The sequence below is a fragment of the Rhagoletis pomonella genome, unplaced genomic scaffold (assembly GCF_013731165.1).
Source record: "Rhagoletis pomonella isolate Grant_MI unplaced genomic scaffold, Rhpom_1.0 Rhpom_scaffold_00006, whole genome shotgun sequence".
NCBI lineage: Eukaryota > Metazoa > Arthropoda > Insecta > Diptera > Tephritidae > Rhagoletis > Rhagoletis pomonella.
Window position 1 is genome coordinate 49,789,052 of NW_023458560.1, and position 17,436 is coordinate 49,806,487.

General features: G+C 41.6%; 1 protein-coding gene across 1 annotated transcript in view; it reads left to right on the plus strand.

Moving 5' to 3' along the window:
- Positions 1–17,436, plus strand: part of LOC118740898 (protein bark beetle) — a gene marked incomplete in the record, with an annotated part of 99,930 nt that overhangs the window by 74,440 nt on the left and 8,054 nt on the right. Inside the window, 4 exon segments of the mRNA XM_036472635.1 lie at positions 9,511–9,689; positions 9,751–16,013; positions 16,096–16,307; positions 16,379–16,734. Of these exon segments, the coding sequence (XP_036328528.1) occupies positions 9,511–9,689; positions 9,751–16,013; positions 16,096–16,307; positions 16,379–16,734 (7,010 nt within the window).

Below are 17,436 nucleotides of genomic sequence, written 5' to 3' on the forward strand. Positions count from 1 at the left end.
CTAGGGTCATAGATTAAAATTTAATCATTAAATATTATGCTTTTGCCATGCATTACTGCAGTTCAAACTCTAGCTGAATGCACTAAGCTTCTGTGTGGATTCTTCATTCCATTCGACTTTAAAAGTGTCTCTGCCATAAATCCATGCCTACTATTTAAAACTTTATAAACTGTTAATAATTAAAGTTTTTCTAGACTATGTTTTCTCACGGTGGAAGACAACTCTGGCACATTTTCTATGTATTTCAAATTTACAGTCATATTTGTATTCGTATTCTGATTCGTATGGCCGCTGTGTCGTAAGACAATTGTCAATTCTGTCAACTATCTCGAAAGCTCTTTACTGTCTTTCGACAGAGTAATTTAAAGATCGGCTAACGAGGGGGTCTAAGCGTTATGCTGTTCACCTTTCAGCAATAAGCTTTTTAAAAAGAAAATTATTTTTTTTTTGTAAATATGAACATATATTCTTTTAAATACTAAATAAAGAAAATTAAAGTGAAAAAATAAATAAAGTAAAACTAATTTAAAATATTGAAAACAGTGGATTTCAAATATAAAATAAAAAAGAAAATAAAAAACGAAGAAAAATAATAATTAAGAACTAGAAAAAAGTTAAAAAATTATATATTTTTATTTTTAAAACAAAATATAAATACTAAGGGAAAGTTAAATTAAAAGAGCCAAACCAAAATAAAATAAGATCCTAAAATTGAAATGAAATGGAATATACACTATTATTTTTAAAAGAAAATTAAATTAGAAAAGAAAAAATTTAATTTAAAAATATACGCACATACATAAAATAGGTGTCGTAAACTTAAATTGAATAAAGAGAATATTCTTCCTTTTAAAAAAATAACACATAAAAGTTAAAAGATTATTAAATTAAAAATAAAGTAAATAAAAAAATGTCCTTTTAAAACAATATTTAAAAATAAATTATAAAAAGGAAGAAATTAAATAAAAAATATGAAAAAAGAAAAAAATACATAGTATCTATTTAAAAACTAAAAAAAATATTTTTATTTTGAAAATAAAATCTCAAAACTAAAGGAAAATTCAAATAAAAAATAGACAAAAATTATATAGAATAACATCCCAAAAATTTAAGGAAATGTAAAAAGAACTCTCTTTCTTAAATAATAACATACAAAAGTTAAAAGAGAATTAAATTAATTTAATTAAGAAAAAAAGTACATAAAATAAGTTTCTAAAAATTAAATGATATTAAATAAAATATTATCTTTAAAGAATAGCATCTAAAGATTAAAAGAAAGTTAAATTAAGAAAATAAAGAATTTAATAAAAAAAAACAATATAAAAAGTACCCTTCTTTCTAAAAGAATAACTTCTCGTCGATGTTTTTGCAAAACCGTGTCGTGGCAAAAATGAGATTTGGTAACTCTGAACTCCAGGCATTGTGATTTATGCATAAAATTTGTAAAGTCCTTAATAAAACCACAGATTTGTAAAATAATAGCTAGAGAAAATACTGTCTATCAAGACAATGCCTTCAAAGAAAACCTGTTTTTTCGGCTTTGCAATTGGTCGATGGGCGGTTTTGCAAAAACATCGACGATCTAAAAATTAAAAGAAAACCAAAGTAAGAAAGAAAAAAGTACATAAAATGAGTTTCTAAAAATTAAATGAAATTAAAAAAAAAAGAAGTTATTTTAAAAAGAACAGCAGCTTAAAAATAAAAGAAAGAAAAAACTTAAAATAAGAAAGAGAGAGAAGAACCAAAAATAAGCACTGAGTTTTTAATAGTTAAACTAGATTTTAAAGATATATTTATTTTTCTTTTCTAAACAATCAATAGAAAATCAAATTGAGAAAAGAAAAAATAAATAAAAGGAAAATAAAGCAAAAAAAAATAAAAATATTTTTAAAACTTAAATGAAATAAAAAAAATATTGTTCCTTTTACAAGAATAACGTCTAAAATTTAAAGATAATTAAATTAAAAAATAAGCATAAATTGTTATTAAGAAAACAAAAATGAAAAATCGGCTGCCCGAGGACCCGAATTCGGATCTCTCGATCGGAACGCCTGTGATTTGCTGACTCGGTCATTGCGACTGTTGCAGCGACGCGAGCTAAACAAGTACTTTCTCTCAAAATAGCTTTTCACCACAAGGGATGAATGAGAAATCTTTTTTCTTTTCCAGTTAAGTTTAGAATAAAGAATTGTACCGAGGTATTTTGCCACGGAGCATAGATTCAAAGTAAAAAGTGGGAACTTTTGTTTTCCTGGTAAACAAGAACAGCTCTGTCTTGGTTCTGATTAGCTCACCTAGAGATACTACATATCCGAATTCTTCAGAACTAGCAAAAAGCTCCAAATTAATACTAAATCGAAGTTATCAAACAGACCGTCGAATCGAACTCAATTTATGTGTGCGAATGTATAGATAAGGGCTCTAAATGTGGGGTAAACTGATTTAGTTATTATTTACGTGTGTACGAATACAAGGTGGAGTGATAGATAATGAAATACAAATAAACATGAAATACAAACATAACAGGTGCATTGCGATAAAAGCGATACTTCTGTGTATAAAATGTGTGTAATATTTTATACACAGAAATATTCCAGTAATTTGCACTTCCCCGTTATTGTATGATATGACGGAAAAAGTAAACAAAGCCTTCCATATGTGTACATGCATACATATGCACATTAGGGTGGTAAAAAAAAAATGCATGTGAAAGAAGTAAATTCCGAATTTTAATGCTCTCATTCCCTGTTTTTTTTGTTTGTTTTTTTGTTTAAATCAAACAGTATAGAGTTCTTGATAATCAATATTTTTTTATCGGTAAACTCTGTTTCTCATCAGGAGACTTCCAATGATAAAACCCAATTATTTATTTTTTATGCCTCTCCCCTCACTGCCTTTGTTTGTTTTTTTGGCGGGCCTATAAAAAGTAGTTACTATTGAAAAGTGGTAAAATAAATAATTGGGTATTATTATTGGAAGTCTCCTGAAGAGAAAAATTGTTTTTTTCCCATATAAAATACAAGAAAAGTTTTAAACGAGCTCTAACGTTTTTTTTGTTATTTTAAAATAAATGTGTACATGTTTTTGATATAGAACAATCCTCGGGGGTGAGAGCATTAAAAATCCGACTTCACTTTTTTTCGGACCACCGTAATGTACATACCTACATACATATCTGCTCTATACTTAACAGCTTGCGCACTTGCGCGCTCGCTGCGCCGATGTCAAAAGACCAACTTTTTGGGTGGGGTAGGGCAAAAATAGCCAAAGCGCCAAATGAAGTCCAACACAAAGTGGGCAGTTGTGCGACAGACAAACGGCATAATGGCATAAACGGCCAATGGCTATTTGACGCAAGCGCAACTTCAGAGCTGTTGTCCAATTAAAAAGTCGCAAATGTCGACTTTGGCTTTGAGCCGTGACTCACTTTTGTTTTTATTTTTCCGCTATTATTATTTTTTGCCGTTATTACTTTCTGGCCTTTCCACGAACGGAATTTGCTTTGATTCTCAGCGGTGGTGGTGGATGTGGCGGCGCTTGTGACACGCCCTGCTTTGCGTCGCCGTTCGGCCGTTTTGTGGTTTTACAACGCGCGCCTATTTTTTATTGCCCATTTCGTGGCCTATTAGCGCGCATATCTTCACTCACTTCGCTTCACTCTTTACTTAATTCGCTACATATTTGTGTACATGACTTGATGTTGTCGTTTGATGATGGCTTTTTCTTTATTAATTTTTGCTTTTGTTGTTTGATTTGCTGGAGATTGTCTTCTTGACAGACGGCGGCCACTGGGTCGCGTTGGGTTAATTAGATTAGTTGGTTGCTCGGTTTTGATGTTGTTGTTTCTGTGTGCTTACGTATGGCAAGTATGCATCGGCGGATTTAGGAGTTGATGTGTCAAAGTATTTGGCGCTTTAATTTATTGAGTAACTAAATGATGGAAAGAATGAATGAATGAATGGTGGAAAGGCTAATTAACGTCACTTATTATTGTTTTTATTTATTGTTATTGTTATTAGTTGCTGTTGTTGCGATTGCTCATGTAATATTTTTTAAATTAGCAAAAAATTTAAGTGAAAGAAAAAGTCAATTTCTGATCGAGTCAAGTACTTGGGCCTGATCCCAACATTGAGTAAAGTCGGTCGTTCTGTACTGCTGCAGGAGGTAATTGATATGAAACGGGAGCCCTTTTTTATCGAATCCTCATCTGGGGCATGGCGTTGGTGAAGTCTATGCTTGTCAGAAATCCGGAGCGGCCACTCTAATAGGAATCAGTGAGACATTTCGAACCACCTCTAATCTATCCCACACTGGTGTAGCTATATCTGCAGTCAGACTTAGGGGCATTGGATGCTTTGATTGCCTAATTACCTTATGATTTAAATAACCTAATAAGCTTTTTGGTTGGGAAAGCCTAAGCTTACAATGGGTTGGGTATGCTTGTCAGCTTAGCGAACGCTGTGCGACTACCCATCGTCCCTTTTAACGGGGAAATAGTTCCGAAGGGGATGAGGTAGTTAGCCTTGGATAGGGTAACGGTGAATTTCGCCACAAAAGTGAAATATCTGAGTCTTATCCTGGACCCCAAATTTTTGTGGAGACGTCATGTAGAGGCGGCCACCTCCAAGGCTACGGGAACGCTGATGTTGTGCCAAACGTATAGCGGGAAAATCCCGGGGTTGCACGGGAGCTATGGTAACCTACAGCAGGCCTTCCCAAAATGGGGGAGCGTATGCCTGGGGTGCCGCTAGTGGCTATAGTATACTAGTGGTGCGGACAAATTCTTTAGACTTTCCATACACAACGCAAGCGGTTTGATCAAACGTCAACATGGCGGCCAGAATTTTTATTAAAATTACCTTCAGCGGCTCGTCAAACCCCACACACAACACAAATAGCTTGCAGCAAAGGGATATTTCGCTCTTAAGCATAGTTCCCCAGTACGTTTTGTCAACGTAAAATTGAATCAGAAAATTTTCAGAAAAATAGACGAAAACGTACCCTTTTCACAACCACTTTCGGTACTTTTGTAGACCTAATCGCGTTTCATCCACTTTTCTTCCCGTTTTTGGATTAATTTTCGCATTTTTTGCTGGCAGAGCTGTTCTCGTAACAAGCGCAGCAGCTTCGCGCACGTGTATATATTACTTATTCTTTGGAACTTCACAATCACACTGCCAAAGAGCGAATCAGTACGATTTTAGAGGCAGTCTTCTCGTGTTAGTGAGGTACCCATTCGCAATGCAAATCGAAGAAGAACGAAGTACTTCAGACTTACGCCACTAGCTATCGACAAATTTGTACAGAACAATGGTTTGAAATGGAGCAAGTGTGCGGATATTTGCGGTGGTTGGAAAAACGAAAGGAGCGATATCTAGGATGAAGCAAGAGGTAGAAAACGCCACGAGAAGTCACTGCATGATCCCTCGGTATTCCCTGGTGACTAGGAAGATGCCGCCACTAGATTTAAAACCCGTATTAGATGACGCTGCGAAGATAACAGAGGCCTGCGAAATTTAAATACATCTCTGGTTTTTTCTAGCACGTCGAAATTTTTTTTATTGGTGACATGTATATTTTAGAATTTCTGAAGACTCCATAAATAAACAAAGTAATCAGAAAAACGTATGTAACTTCGAAGTTAGCGTTAAGAAAATTGATAACAGCCGATTTCACTAGCAATTTCCATATAAAATTCAAAAAATTTAAATCATTGATCACTTAAATTGCTATCGTGAAATTATTTTCTTAGCGTCAACGCGCATTACCAGCGTTAACTTGGAAGGTTTAGAAAAAACCATTGTCGAATATTTTCCCAACATTGACTCTGAGGATGGCTTCAGCTGGATAACAAAACCTTCTGAACATCAGTGAAGACAGCACTTTGATTATTAAATACTACAAAGGGAGCCAAGAGAGTTATAAATGCAAGTGTATGCATAAAACACTCGTGTTGGCAAGATTGCATTAAAAATACTAGTGATTTTTAGGCCCTTATTATGAGTTGCATTCGATTTTCGATCTTTGCTGGTTATCGAAGATCGAACATCGAAAGTGAAATTATGAGCTATGCAACCGTGTCGAAATTTTCGTTGTGTATCGCATTTTCTGTCGAACAGAATTTTGCTTTCGATGTACACCATCGGCGAAGTGTTAGGAAATTGTGAATTACTATAATTCAGGGTAAAATTGTCAAAGCTCCCAATAAATTTAAAGGAAATAATGAAATCATCAAAACAATTTCAGTCCTCACATTAAAGCTAAAGGAGCATAAAGTTTGCATTGTGTTTTCTTGTTTTCGTAGACATTTGAAGAGTAGGGGTGCCGCGAAATTTTTTTAGCACAACAAGGGTGCCGAGGTGAAAAAAGTTTGGGAACCCCTGACCCATAGGGTAGGTGGTTGGGTATCCAGGACTACTCTGGCAACGGTAAGTCCGTTTCTTACCAAGATTAATCGTCTAGCGTTGGAAGTAAATCCTGAAGTCGAACCACCTCATCTTTCAATTGAACATGCGACAAAGCGAGCTCTCCTAAATTTCGCGAGAGAGGATTTTGCTAATTAGTATTATCATCGAAGAACAAGGACAAGCTAGACTCCCAGCTTCTACCAGCTCTGTTCCCCAGAGAGAATATGCATAGAAAAGTAGTTTTCAAATGAAGCTTTACGCTTCTATTAAAATATTGTTTGGGAATCCAATGAAATATTGCTATAAAGGGAAAATGACCTATCTAGAGATAAGTTGTTTTAATATAATGTCACAGATATATTCAATAAGGTGATCCGGAGTCCCTATATTATGGAGAGAGACACATCCAACACACTACAGTGGTATACAGAGGGCTCTAAGACCCTCGAGGGTATTGGAGCAAGCGTATATGGCCCTAGACAGAAGCTTTCTGCGCCCTTGGGAACCTTCCCAAACAATTGCCAAGTGGAAGTTTATGCCATTCCTCTGTGCACAGAGTGATAATCAGGCAGCGCTTATGGCTCTCTCATCCTTGGAGGTCAAATCCTTATTGGTACTGGAGTGCATAAATAAACTTAATGCCCTTTCTGAGGACATTGATCACACACGGTGCTCACGACACCTATGGCCAAGAGAAGAGCATATGCAATACCTGGGCCCGGTTCTATTATAAAATTTATAGAATATTTAGGGCTACTTATATGCACTGTTTTAATGAGCTAAGAGCACAGTAGGACTACTGGCCGCGGAGAAACAAATCTAGAGGATTACGAGCTCCTCCTTTTAAAAGTAGAAACTGTGGTATTGATCTTATATATACGACAATATAAAGGCTCCAACAGACTGCCTGATGAAAGGTCTTGCTAAAATTCTGTACCAGATGATTTCAAAATGGACACTTCACTGTCAGGACCTAGAATTAACAATTGCCTAGCTTAAACAACGCAATTACTACCGCTATTTTAAAGATCTCGCTCCCTAGAAAAAGCTCTCAAAGAAGGTACTCTGCGGGTGCAATCGCCAACATCAAGGTTATTCCAGCGTAGTCTGCAAGCTTTATACAAGAGACTTTAGCCAATGATCCATCTTCACCGTTCTGGGGTAGTCAGAACCCCATTGATGGCAGCACTCTATACTATAGCCTAGCGTCATCAATTTCTGGAAGAATAGACTATGTAATCCCGGAATGGTACTGTGAAGCGAACATGAGGAGGGCAATGTGTGTACTGCTGAAGGGTATCCAGATAAAGGTTTGGGACATAAAAAAAGCGGCGGAGTTATTGAGTAGTAGCCCGATACACGGAAGATTTAATCTCTATTATGACAGGCACGCTGCTGTAAAGGCATTAATACCACACAGAACTTTTTCTAGCAGTGTGGTAGAGTCATGATGAAGGCACTACCTCGGCATTCGACTAATACAAAATGTGTCGATTCCACTGAAAGTAATAGAACGACAGCAAGGCATATATGAGCCATTCTTTTTTAAGTCGGACGGATTTCGTAAAAAAAAATTATATCATATCTCCGATTCGCTTAAAATTTTTTTTTATGGATTCTATGCTTGAAATAAGCTAACACGTATTAGAGGAATTTTTTTTTATTTTTTCCTTCGGAGATATGATCTGTCAAAGTTTGGATTTTTTCATGATTCTGACTGATCATGTACTTCATCAAATCGTTATATCTCGGGTTCTGCTCATCGTAGGACTTCATCTTAAGGTCGTTTTAAAGCTAAATAAACGAGCTTCAAATTTCTATATATAAGATGGTCATGATTGTCCTAAAGCTAACTTAGCTATTAACCAGTGAACTTTTTGAAGTTGATTTGCATAGTGAAGACCAGTAAATTAGTCACTTAAAATTACTCCATCGTAGTCCTTGTTTAATTCTTTATAAAAAAATATGGTTCAAGAAACGGGAGTTTCTCAAGAACTAGTTTTAAAATATATATATTTTTTTTATACCGAGATGGTTTATTTTGTGAGAGGCAACAATTTTTTGTAATTTGTTTTCGAAAACTTATGGTAAGGTATATTAAGCAAGGTGTTAAATATCGTTTTTGCAAAAATTTAAATTTTATTCCGGATTCCGAAAGAATACCTATCCGGAAATAATATTTGTACGGCAAGATTTTTCTTTAAGGCGACAAAGCGAATCGGAAACATGATATAATTTTTTCACGAAATCCATCCGACTTAGACAAGAATGGCCCATATACGCGATCCAGTGGGCAGGGAAGGTGTGAATTATAACACCAGCTTGCAAACTTTTATGGGATATGAGCGAACCTTTTGGCAGCAAGCTCACAAAGTTTATTATAGAAAAGAGACGCTTGGCTTCTATTTAGTGGTGTACAAACTACGTAAAAGTGCACTAGTATAGGCATCACATGCTTTTAAGTTAGGTCTAACTTATGACAAGATGACCAAATGAGGAAACTGTGAATGGTCAGTTCTTTGTAGGCATAAAGAGAGTATAAAAAGTTGTTCCAGCTTGCCAAGAAATTCAACCTTTCAAGCACCAGGTCTCAGGGATTAGCCAAAAATGTGTAGTTAAAACTTTTTAATAACTTCACTGCATAGATACAATTTTCAGGTCAAAAAAGGAAAAAAAAAAATTAAAACCCGCTGCTTTTGAAGGTCACTTTAAAAGTCGAGGAAATTTTTTTATCCAACGAAACTATTTTTCTGAATACTCTATCTCAAAAGCCTTAAAACGCTATTGATTTTTCTCGCCAGCTTTCTCATTCTCGAGATATTAGAATTTGTCACGGAAAAAGTTCAATTTCCACACTGTGTGACGTTAGTGGGTTAGTTTGAGCTCCATTCGATTATTTAGATTACTCATTTATGAGAGTGAACAATATGCTTAAGCTAACAATGAAGCTAAAATTACTTTCAAAGCGTTAGCGATAAAAAAATGCACACTCCTTATACATATAATTATTATTTTATATATACATAAGCATATTATTCTTTTCGTATTCTTCCTTCCCTTTTCTTCAATTCACTTCATCGTTTCTATTCTACTTCTTTTGCAGGGTATTCCTACTTCACGCATCACTTTAACAGCGCAGGCGCTACCAATAGCCACCCAAACAGATATCGTAGATGCAGAGGTGCGTGGCGCACGTTTGGTGGACGGACCCACGCCTTTAGAAGGTCGTCTGCAACTCTATCACAAGGGCGCGTGGCGCGATGTCTGCACGAACTCCAGAAAGTGAGTAGCTTCAAGTTATTCATAGTAAACTTTTTCATACATTTTTCTACCAACCTTTTAGTTGGACGCTCGTGGACTACGCGGTCGCATGTCGTCAAATAGGCTTTACTGGTGGCCGCTTTTGGAATTGGGTCCAACGTACGCCAGGCTATCATCCACGCCTACTCTTTGAGCAACCGCGCTGCAAGGGTGGCGAGAGCACTTTGTTGAGTTGCGCATGGGCGACGCGTCAGCTGGGGTCTGGCGTGTGTGACTACCACAACGACATTGGCGTGCAATGCCAAGCAGTGCACAATGCACCGATGAGTTATTGGCGTGGCCTATACTTCGAGAATGCGCCTGCCACAAAGACGCTCGGTAATGATAATATTGTCTACACAGCGCTCTCACAATCTACATTGCGTTATGTGGATATTACACGCGCTGGTGTGGGACGAGCAAACAGCGTCAAGTCCGCAGTAGAAGCGATCGGTCTGCCACCCGTTATGCAACATGTTGTAATCAGCCACTCCGCCTACACCGGCTTCAATGCAACGCTACCACGCGGCGGCTTTGTCATGCAGAATGTGACTGTGCGGAAGAATAATGGAATTGGCGTGTTTGTGAATTCCAGTCAGGGTATGGTGCAACTGGAGGGTTGTAACATTTTAGAGAATGTTGCAGATGGCGTCAAGTATGTGGGACACGATTTACGTGCCAATGAGCGCATGGATCGCGCTGCCATCTATGACTTCTGCACGCTACCGACCACCTCCGGACAAACCTATCCAATCACGCTGTCCTTCACACAGAAGTATTACGCTGGTTCGGAGAAGGTGTGTGGCAAATACTTTTTCACGCGCCCTGGCTACCTGTTGACGGTGCACTTCGAGTCCTTTGACATGCGTAACAACGAGACGTCCACAATGGAGATCTTCGACGGCACATCGGACAGCGATCGCGTGCTCTTCGCTTGGCAAGCGCGCAACTATACGCGTCCGCAGAGCGTGACTAGCAATCGCGAGAAGCTTTTCATACGCATACGTGCAGACGCGCGACAGGAAGTGAATGGATTTCTGCGACTCACTTCGGATGATACGCGCGCCTATGACTTGCGCGTCGCAAACTCTGTAGTGGAGGATAATGGTGGACGCGGTATTGCGATCGATAACATACGCTCTAAGCTGCATGTACACGGCAGCTACGTCTCGGGCAATGGGCATGTGTCGGGCGTACATGTGACCAGCGGCGCGGGGGATGTGAACATCACGAGCAGCAATATCACTTTCAATCAGGGTGGCGGCGTCAACATCACTTACTATGGCGGTAATCGCAACATCTCGCGGAGCGCCATACAAGCCAACAAGGGTTACGGCATTGCAGTGTGGCTGAATGACACCAGCGCGCCAGAACGCATTGAGTACATACCCTTCAATCAAACAACGACGGTAGAGTATTCACAAATAGGCGGCAACTTGGAGATGGGCGTATTTCACGGCAACTACTGTCAGCCCATTTGGGTGAACATCACTGGCAACAGCTTCAACGGCAGTCTACACAATGATGTGTTCGTCGAATCTTGTTGGCGCTTCACGGCGAATAAGGAGCCGAACATGCAGCTGCAGATTGGACACAACACTTTCGACTTCAGTCAGAAAAACTCAATATTTCTAAGTCCCGCGCTCAACTTGCAAGGCAAAATCGAGTTTAATCACTTTCGTCTCGGCAATTATGGCGCGATATACATACGCAACGACTACATTTACCAAAAGTTCAATTTCATGCCCGTACGCATGCTATTACAGAGCAACCATTTTCGACGCAACAGTGGCGTTTACGTCGTCTCGCTGGGACTCTCACCGTACAGCACACGCGAGCTGCAGTCGCTACTCTTCACGCGCAACTTTGTGCGCGACAACAAGATCTCCGAACCATTTGGGCCGCTGATAGAGGGCAGTGTAGGCAGCGATGGCTCGGGTCGTCTCAATCCACGCTGCCGTGTCGCTGCTGCGGTGGTTGTGACCTCAAGCAATGTGGATATATACCGCAACATTCTTTACAACTTGGACTCCGCCTACGAGGTGGGCTCACAGCTGAGCGATCAGAGTCAGATAATCAATGCAACCTACAATTGGTTGGGCCACTCAGATGAGTATAAGATTTTCGCGCGTCTTTTTCACCGCAACAATCGCTACAATCTGGCCAAGATACAGTACATACCCTATCTGCTGCACAGCTCGAATCCCGGGTCGACGACAATAATCACAATGTCCACGCTAGTGCCGCGCTTCTCGCAGGAGGGCTCTGATCTGATTGGCGGCGAAATTGATGGGCAGGAGATCCTATCCTCCGGCACTTACCGCGTCACTAAAGATATCAACATACGACCGGGTGGCAAGCTAACGTTGCAGCCTGGTGTGACGCTGCGGTTCGAGCCGAGCGTGGGCATGATGGTCGCAGGTAAGCTGGAGGCACGCGGACGTCGACCGGATGACATATTTTTTACGCTGAACCGTGAGACAGTCATTGCCATGGATAATACCACCGACGTGGATCAGTTGGATGTCGATATTATAGACATTGAGACGGAGTCGATTATCGAAAAGAATGGGCCACCGCGTGTGGCGGTGCGTCTCGTTGGTGGCGCTGGCGAGTATGAGGGCCGCTTGCAGGTCTACTTGGATGGCCGCTGGGGCACGGTCTGCGACTACGGCTGGACGGTGTTGAATGCAGCGCTTGTGTGTCACCATCTCGGCTATACGCTCAATCCACGCGACTGGCGGCTACACCGCTCACAAATGCCTACAGTGGGCGTCACAGAAGAAGTGATCGTTTCGAATATGCGTTGCACTGAGCACGATACAGATATCACCAAGTGTCGTGCGGAGTATGCAACGCGTGGTGAGTTTGAGAACTCGTGTACGCATGACAATGATGTGGGCATGCGTTGCTATGAAGGCGCTTGGGCGGGTTTGCGTTTTAGCATGCTGGCGGAGCGCGCAGATCTACAATATCTGACTATCGAAAAGGCAGGGCTGTTCGACTACACCACAAATGTCTTTAAGCCAGCAATACAAATGGACTTTGCGCGCCACAATCTGGAGAATGTGCGCGTGGTGGATAACTTGCAGGATGGGTTGGGTGTAGTATACGCAGACATTTACGGCGGCAAGTCGGTGAATAATATCAAGAATTGTGAGTTCGTGGGCAATCGCGGTAACGGCATCAGCCTGAAGCAGCTGGATTTGCGTATACAAGGCTCCATAATCAAAAACAATCGGGATAGCGGCATCTCACACGACCCTGTAATTTCGGCGGTCGAGCAGAATGAGCTCGGCGGTTGGTTTAAAATGGCCGTAGACTTCAACTCGTTCGAAGCGGACTACGATCCGTATGTATTGCCGCGCGATGAGGGTCAGCTTGACTTGGATACTTGGCAAAATAAATACATATGCACCGAGCCAGTGCGCGGTGAGTCGATTAGCCGCAAAATAGTTGTGCGCTGTCCGGCTGGATATGTGCTGGGCATACAGCTGCTGAATCCCATACAAAACTTGTCCACGGAGCACATAGCCATACTCGACTCGCAAACTGAGAATAGGCGTTCCACGCTGTGGCAGCTAATACGTGATCTTAATGTTTTCCCTACGACTAGCAGCAGTTACGGCATCATCATCTACTACGAGAGTGGTGCAAATGCGCTGGGTGGCACTGTGCTGCGACTCTCCACTGTCACTGCACCCGTGCAGAACATCCGCAATAGAGTGGTAAGTGGACCGGTGCCCACGCTCAGCATACGCTCGACGAAGATACAGAAGAACTTTCGCGGCATTGCGGCCTACTACTACAATCGCTATGTTGGCGATAATGGCGAGTATTATTTGCGAAAAGCGAATGAGTCTATGAAAATTGTGAATTCGGAGATCAGCTCGAACCTACTCGAGGCTATTCTAGTTAAGTCACCCTTCTGGGATGCGCAGTACAGCAATATTTCTGAGGTCACCATACATGTGAATAGCTCAATGATCACGCAGAATGGGCATGGCATACGACAGCTGTCGAAAGACTTGCGTTCCTCGAACAATCTCTTCCACTACGTGGTGCAGGACACGACGGTCGAAGACAATGCCTTCGGCGGTTTTCAGGTCGCACTGCCCTACGTTTGGCAATATAACGAGAACTTTACGCACAGCGTCTACTTTGGCAATAGCACTTGGCAGCGAAATTGTAACTTCTTCATAGACGTCAGCGGCCATTACACCGTCTTCAATATAACCTCAAACGTGTTCCTTAGCAATCAGTGTCCGCGTAGCTTAATCACGCTCGACGGCATGGAGAAGCGCATCAAATTCGACTACAACCGCATAGAGAGCAATAATGCCAAGTTTATCATGGAGCTGCGCGCGGACAGTTTGAGCGAGATCCTCGGCGAGGTACCAGCGCTAATAGCCTACAATACGATCAAGGGCAATAGCATCGACACAATGGCGGGCAATTTCCGCAATGCGCCCATGCGACGATATCGTCCGCGCAAAGTGCGTCCACAGAATCGGTTACCCAGCGCAGTTATCCGACTAGATGGCATACAAAATGTGAAGCTGTATCGCAATCTCATTGCAGAGAATCAAATGGACTATAACTTGGTGGCGGGTGTGCGCTCTGCGCGCTTAAACAACTACTTCCACGCGACAGAGAACTGGTGGGGCTCGAATGACGCCAAGTTCATTGAGTCGAAAATATTCGACTTCGATACCTGGAATGATCACGCGGATGTCATTTACCAGCCGTTCCTCATTGAGGACAGCTTCGATGCGAGCGTCTCGCTAGTCGATGAGCACGATGCGGCTATCGACCTCGATTTCTGGACGGGTGGGCGCGTGTACAAAGATTTAACATTGCGCAAGCGTACCGAGCCGTATCGCATACTCGCCGACATTACAGTGATGCCAGGTGTCACACTCTCCATACAACATGGCGTGCAGCTGGAGTTTGAGCCCAATGTGGGCATTTTAGTGTTGGGTACGCTCTCGGCTGTGGGATATCACGAGTCGGAAATTGTAATGCGTCCCTTCTTCAACACATCGCATGAGGCTTACACACTGTTCACCAGGCGCGCCATTGAGGATCTGAGTCAAACACAGTCATACGATTCGATTCGACTCTGCACCAGCGCCCAAAATTGCACTACGAACCCACAGCTCTTGTTGGACGGCATTAGCGAAGGCTTTCTCGAGTATTTCAATCATACCACACTGCAGTGGGTGCCCGTTTGCGACAGCCGTTTCACCGAACGTAACGCGCAAGTGGTGTGTCGTGAGCTGGGCTTTGATCCGCTGAATGTCTATTATGGACACGATCGCCGCATTGAGTACCACACTAACTCGTTGACGCGTATTTGGACGTGGGTTCAGCCGCTCGAGTGTCGCGGCGATGAACTGCGCATGGAAGATTGCGCCGAACGCTTAAATGGACAAGTCTATGGGCGCCGACATGAATGCCGTTGGGATGATGGCTTTGTTTTCGTATCGTGCAACAGCGCGCCGGAAGATCAAGTCTACTGGGGTGGCATACGATTTGCCAATGCAGACTTTGAGGAAAATCAATATGGGCATCGCTTCCACGATAGTCTTTCGCATGGACCGATCAGTAATCGCGAGAGCAACTTGGAGTATGTGCGCATTGAGAATGCGGGCATATTGCATAATCAGAAATCGGCAGCCATACAAGCGATACACAAGAATCCGACCATACGCTCGGTGACTATTGTCAATACCGCGCATCATGGCGTCAACTATATAGCGCCTAGCGGCACCATGAATTTGAATCTGTTAAATATCAGCAACGCGTTTGGTGCGGGCATCAACATACTCTCGCTAACGGGCGAAGGACGTGAAAGTGATGAGTCGAGTTTCACGCCACTCAAACACTTAGATATACCAAACAAACTCTTCTCGTTGGTCGACATCTGTGATCCCCAGAAGGTGCTGACCGTGGAGGAACGGCTGCTGGTCTACTACAAGTACGACAACAACGCTGTGAACTGCGTGAAGATATTCACCTCATTGTATCGAGCCAAGCCGATCGGCTTCCGCTTACTACAATCGAATTTGTTCAATCACTCGAAGGAGTATGGACGCATGGATGTAATACGGCTCTTCGATGGCGATATCTACAACGTGACAGCGCATTTCCTAGGCAAAATTGAATGGGATAGCGGCAATCAGCGCAAGTTCTTCAAGACGGAGAGTCCGACGTTGAGTCTGCAGTTAATTGCGAGTGGCGCGCCTGAGTATCACGGCTTCATAGCGGAAATTGTAACGGTACCCATATCGTCTTTGGGGCAATGTAAGTAGACGAATGTGATGGCAACAGAGGAATTCGAGTATTGATTTAGGTCACCAAATGCTAATTTATTTCCATATTTCAGTCCGCGATGCGCTTCACAACGTCACTTACTCGCACATCTCGGGCGCCGTGAAATGTGCAGTCACTTATGCCTCCGCCGGTGAGGTAACTCCTACGCTAACGCTCACCTCCAATCGCATACAGCGTAACTGTCACCAATTGTATGGCAATTTCTCTACATGCAAATCAGCGCTGAGCATCGATGTGCAGAATATGCATTCGCTTTATTTTATGGTGAGTGTTCTAAGTAGAAATTCATCTGACTCATTCTGCACGCTTTCAATTCTTCCCCCGCCTCGTCACAGAACAACTTAGTCATGGACAACCAGGGCGGTCTGAGCATACGCGCTGATTCTCGCGGTTCAGCCACATCGCTACGCGGTTTCATACATCACAATTTATTCTTCCGCAATCGTAATCGTCCGGCGTTGTATGTGGAGGGTCGTCAGTCGTCACCGTATCAAGAGATCGAGCTGTATCGCAATTATTTTGCACAGAACAAAGCTGGCTTTGAGGATATTATTAAACTGCATCAGGTGGTTTCCAACTTTAGTTATAATTTTGTGCACAGCAATGTGGGTGGACGTATTGTGGAAATTTCAGGCTTTGAGAATGTACGTCTGCCCATCTATCAGACGACATCGCATAATGGGTTTTATAGGTATGTACATAGTGTTAGCGCTAAATATCGAAAAATATTGATGGGTTTAAGTCTGAAAGACAGTCGAAATAATGTTGCAGAGAACATACTCGACACTTCGATTGCCATGTATTTATATTATGTAATGACCAGCGAATGCCTGAGGGCATCCCAGGAAAATGAGGGTGCCTGAGTTATATTTGTCTAGTCTGAACTAGATTTGACATGCTCTCACATTCGCTTTCAAGGGGCTTTATAAATAAGAAGGTAATAAGTCGAAATTCATTGGGCATGAATAGTACGGAGAGATGTTATCTACAGCCGGAAATTTGCAAGTTTTTAATGACTTGATTGTTTCTAATATCTTTCCTTGGCTAATAATGTCTCTTGACACCACAGACAGTCTGGATCCAGAAGAAAAAAATTGTGTTCATTAGTATGTTCATCTCACATTTCATTACATCACACACATCGCATAACATTTCATCGCATGACGACATCCAGCTCTCTATATGTAACCTGGTCTACGGAAAGGGGGCTTAGGTGTCAAAAAATCTATTTTCACTTTTTGGTTGATTGATGGATGATGAGATGCTTTTTCACGTGGTGAAAAGCAGAAAATCCTAACTTGCTTAGAAGTGTACTAAAAATGCAGAGAAAGAAGATAATCAACAGTAACAGTAAACGTCACTTCTTCAGTGTTACTTTTTTAAATGTTCCACA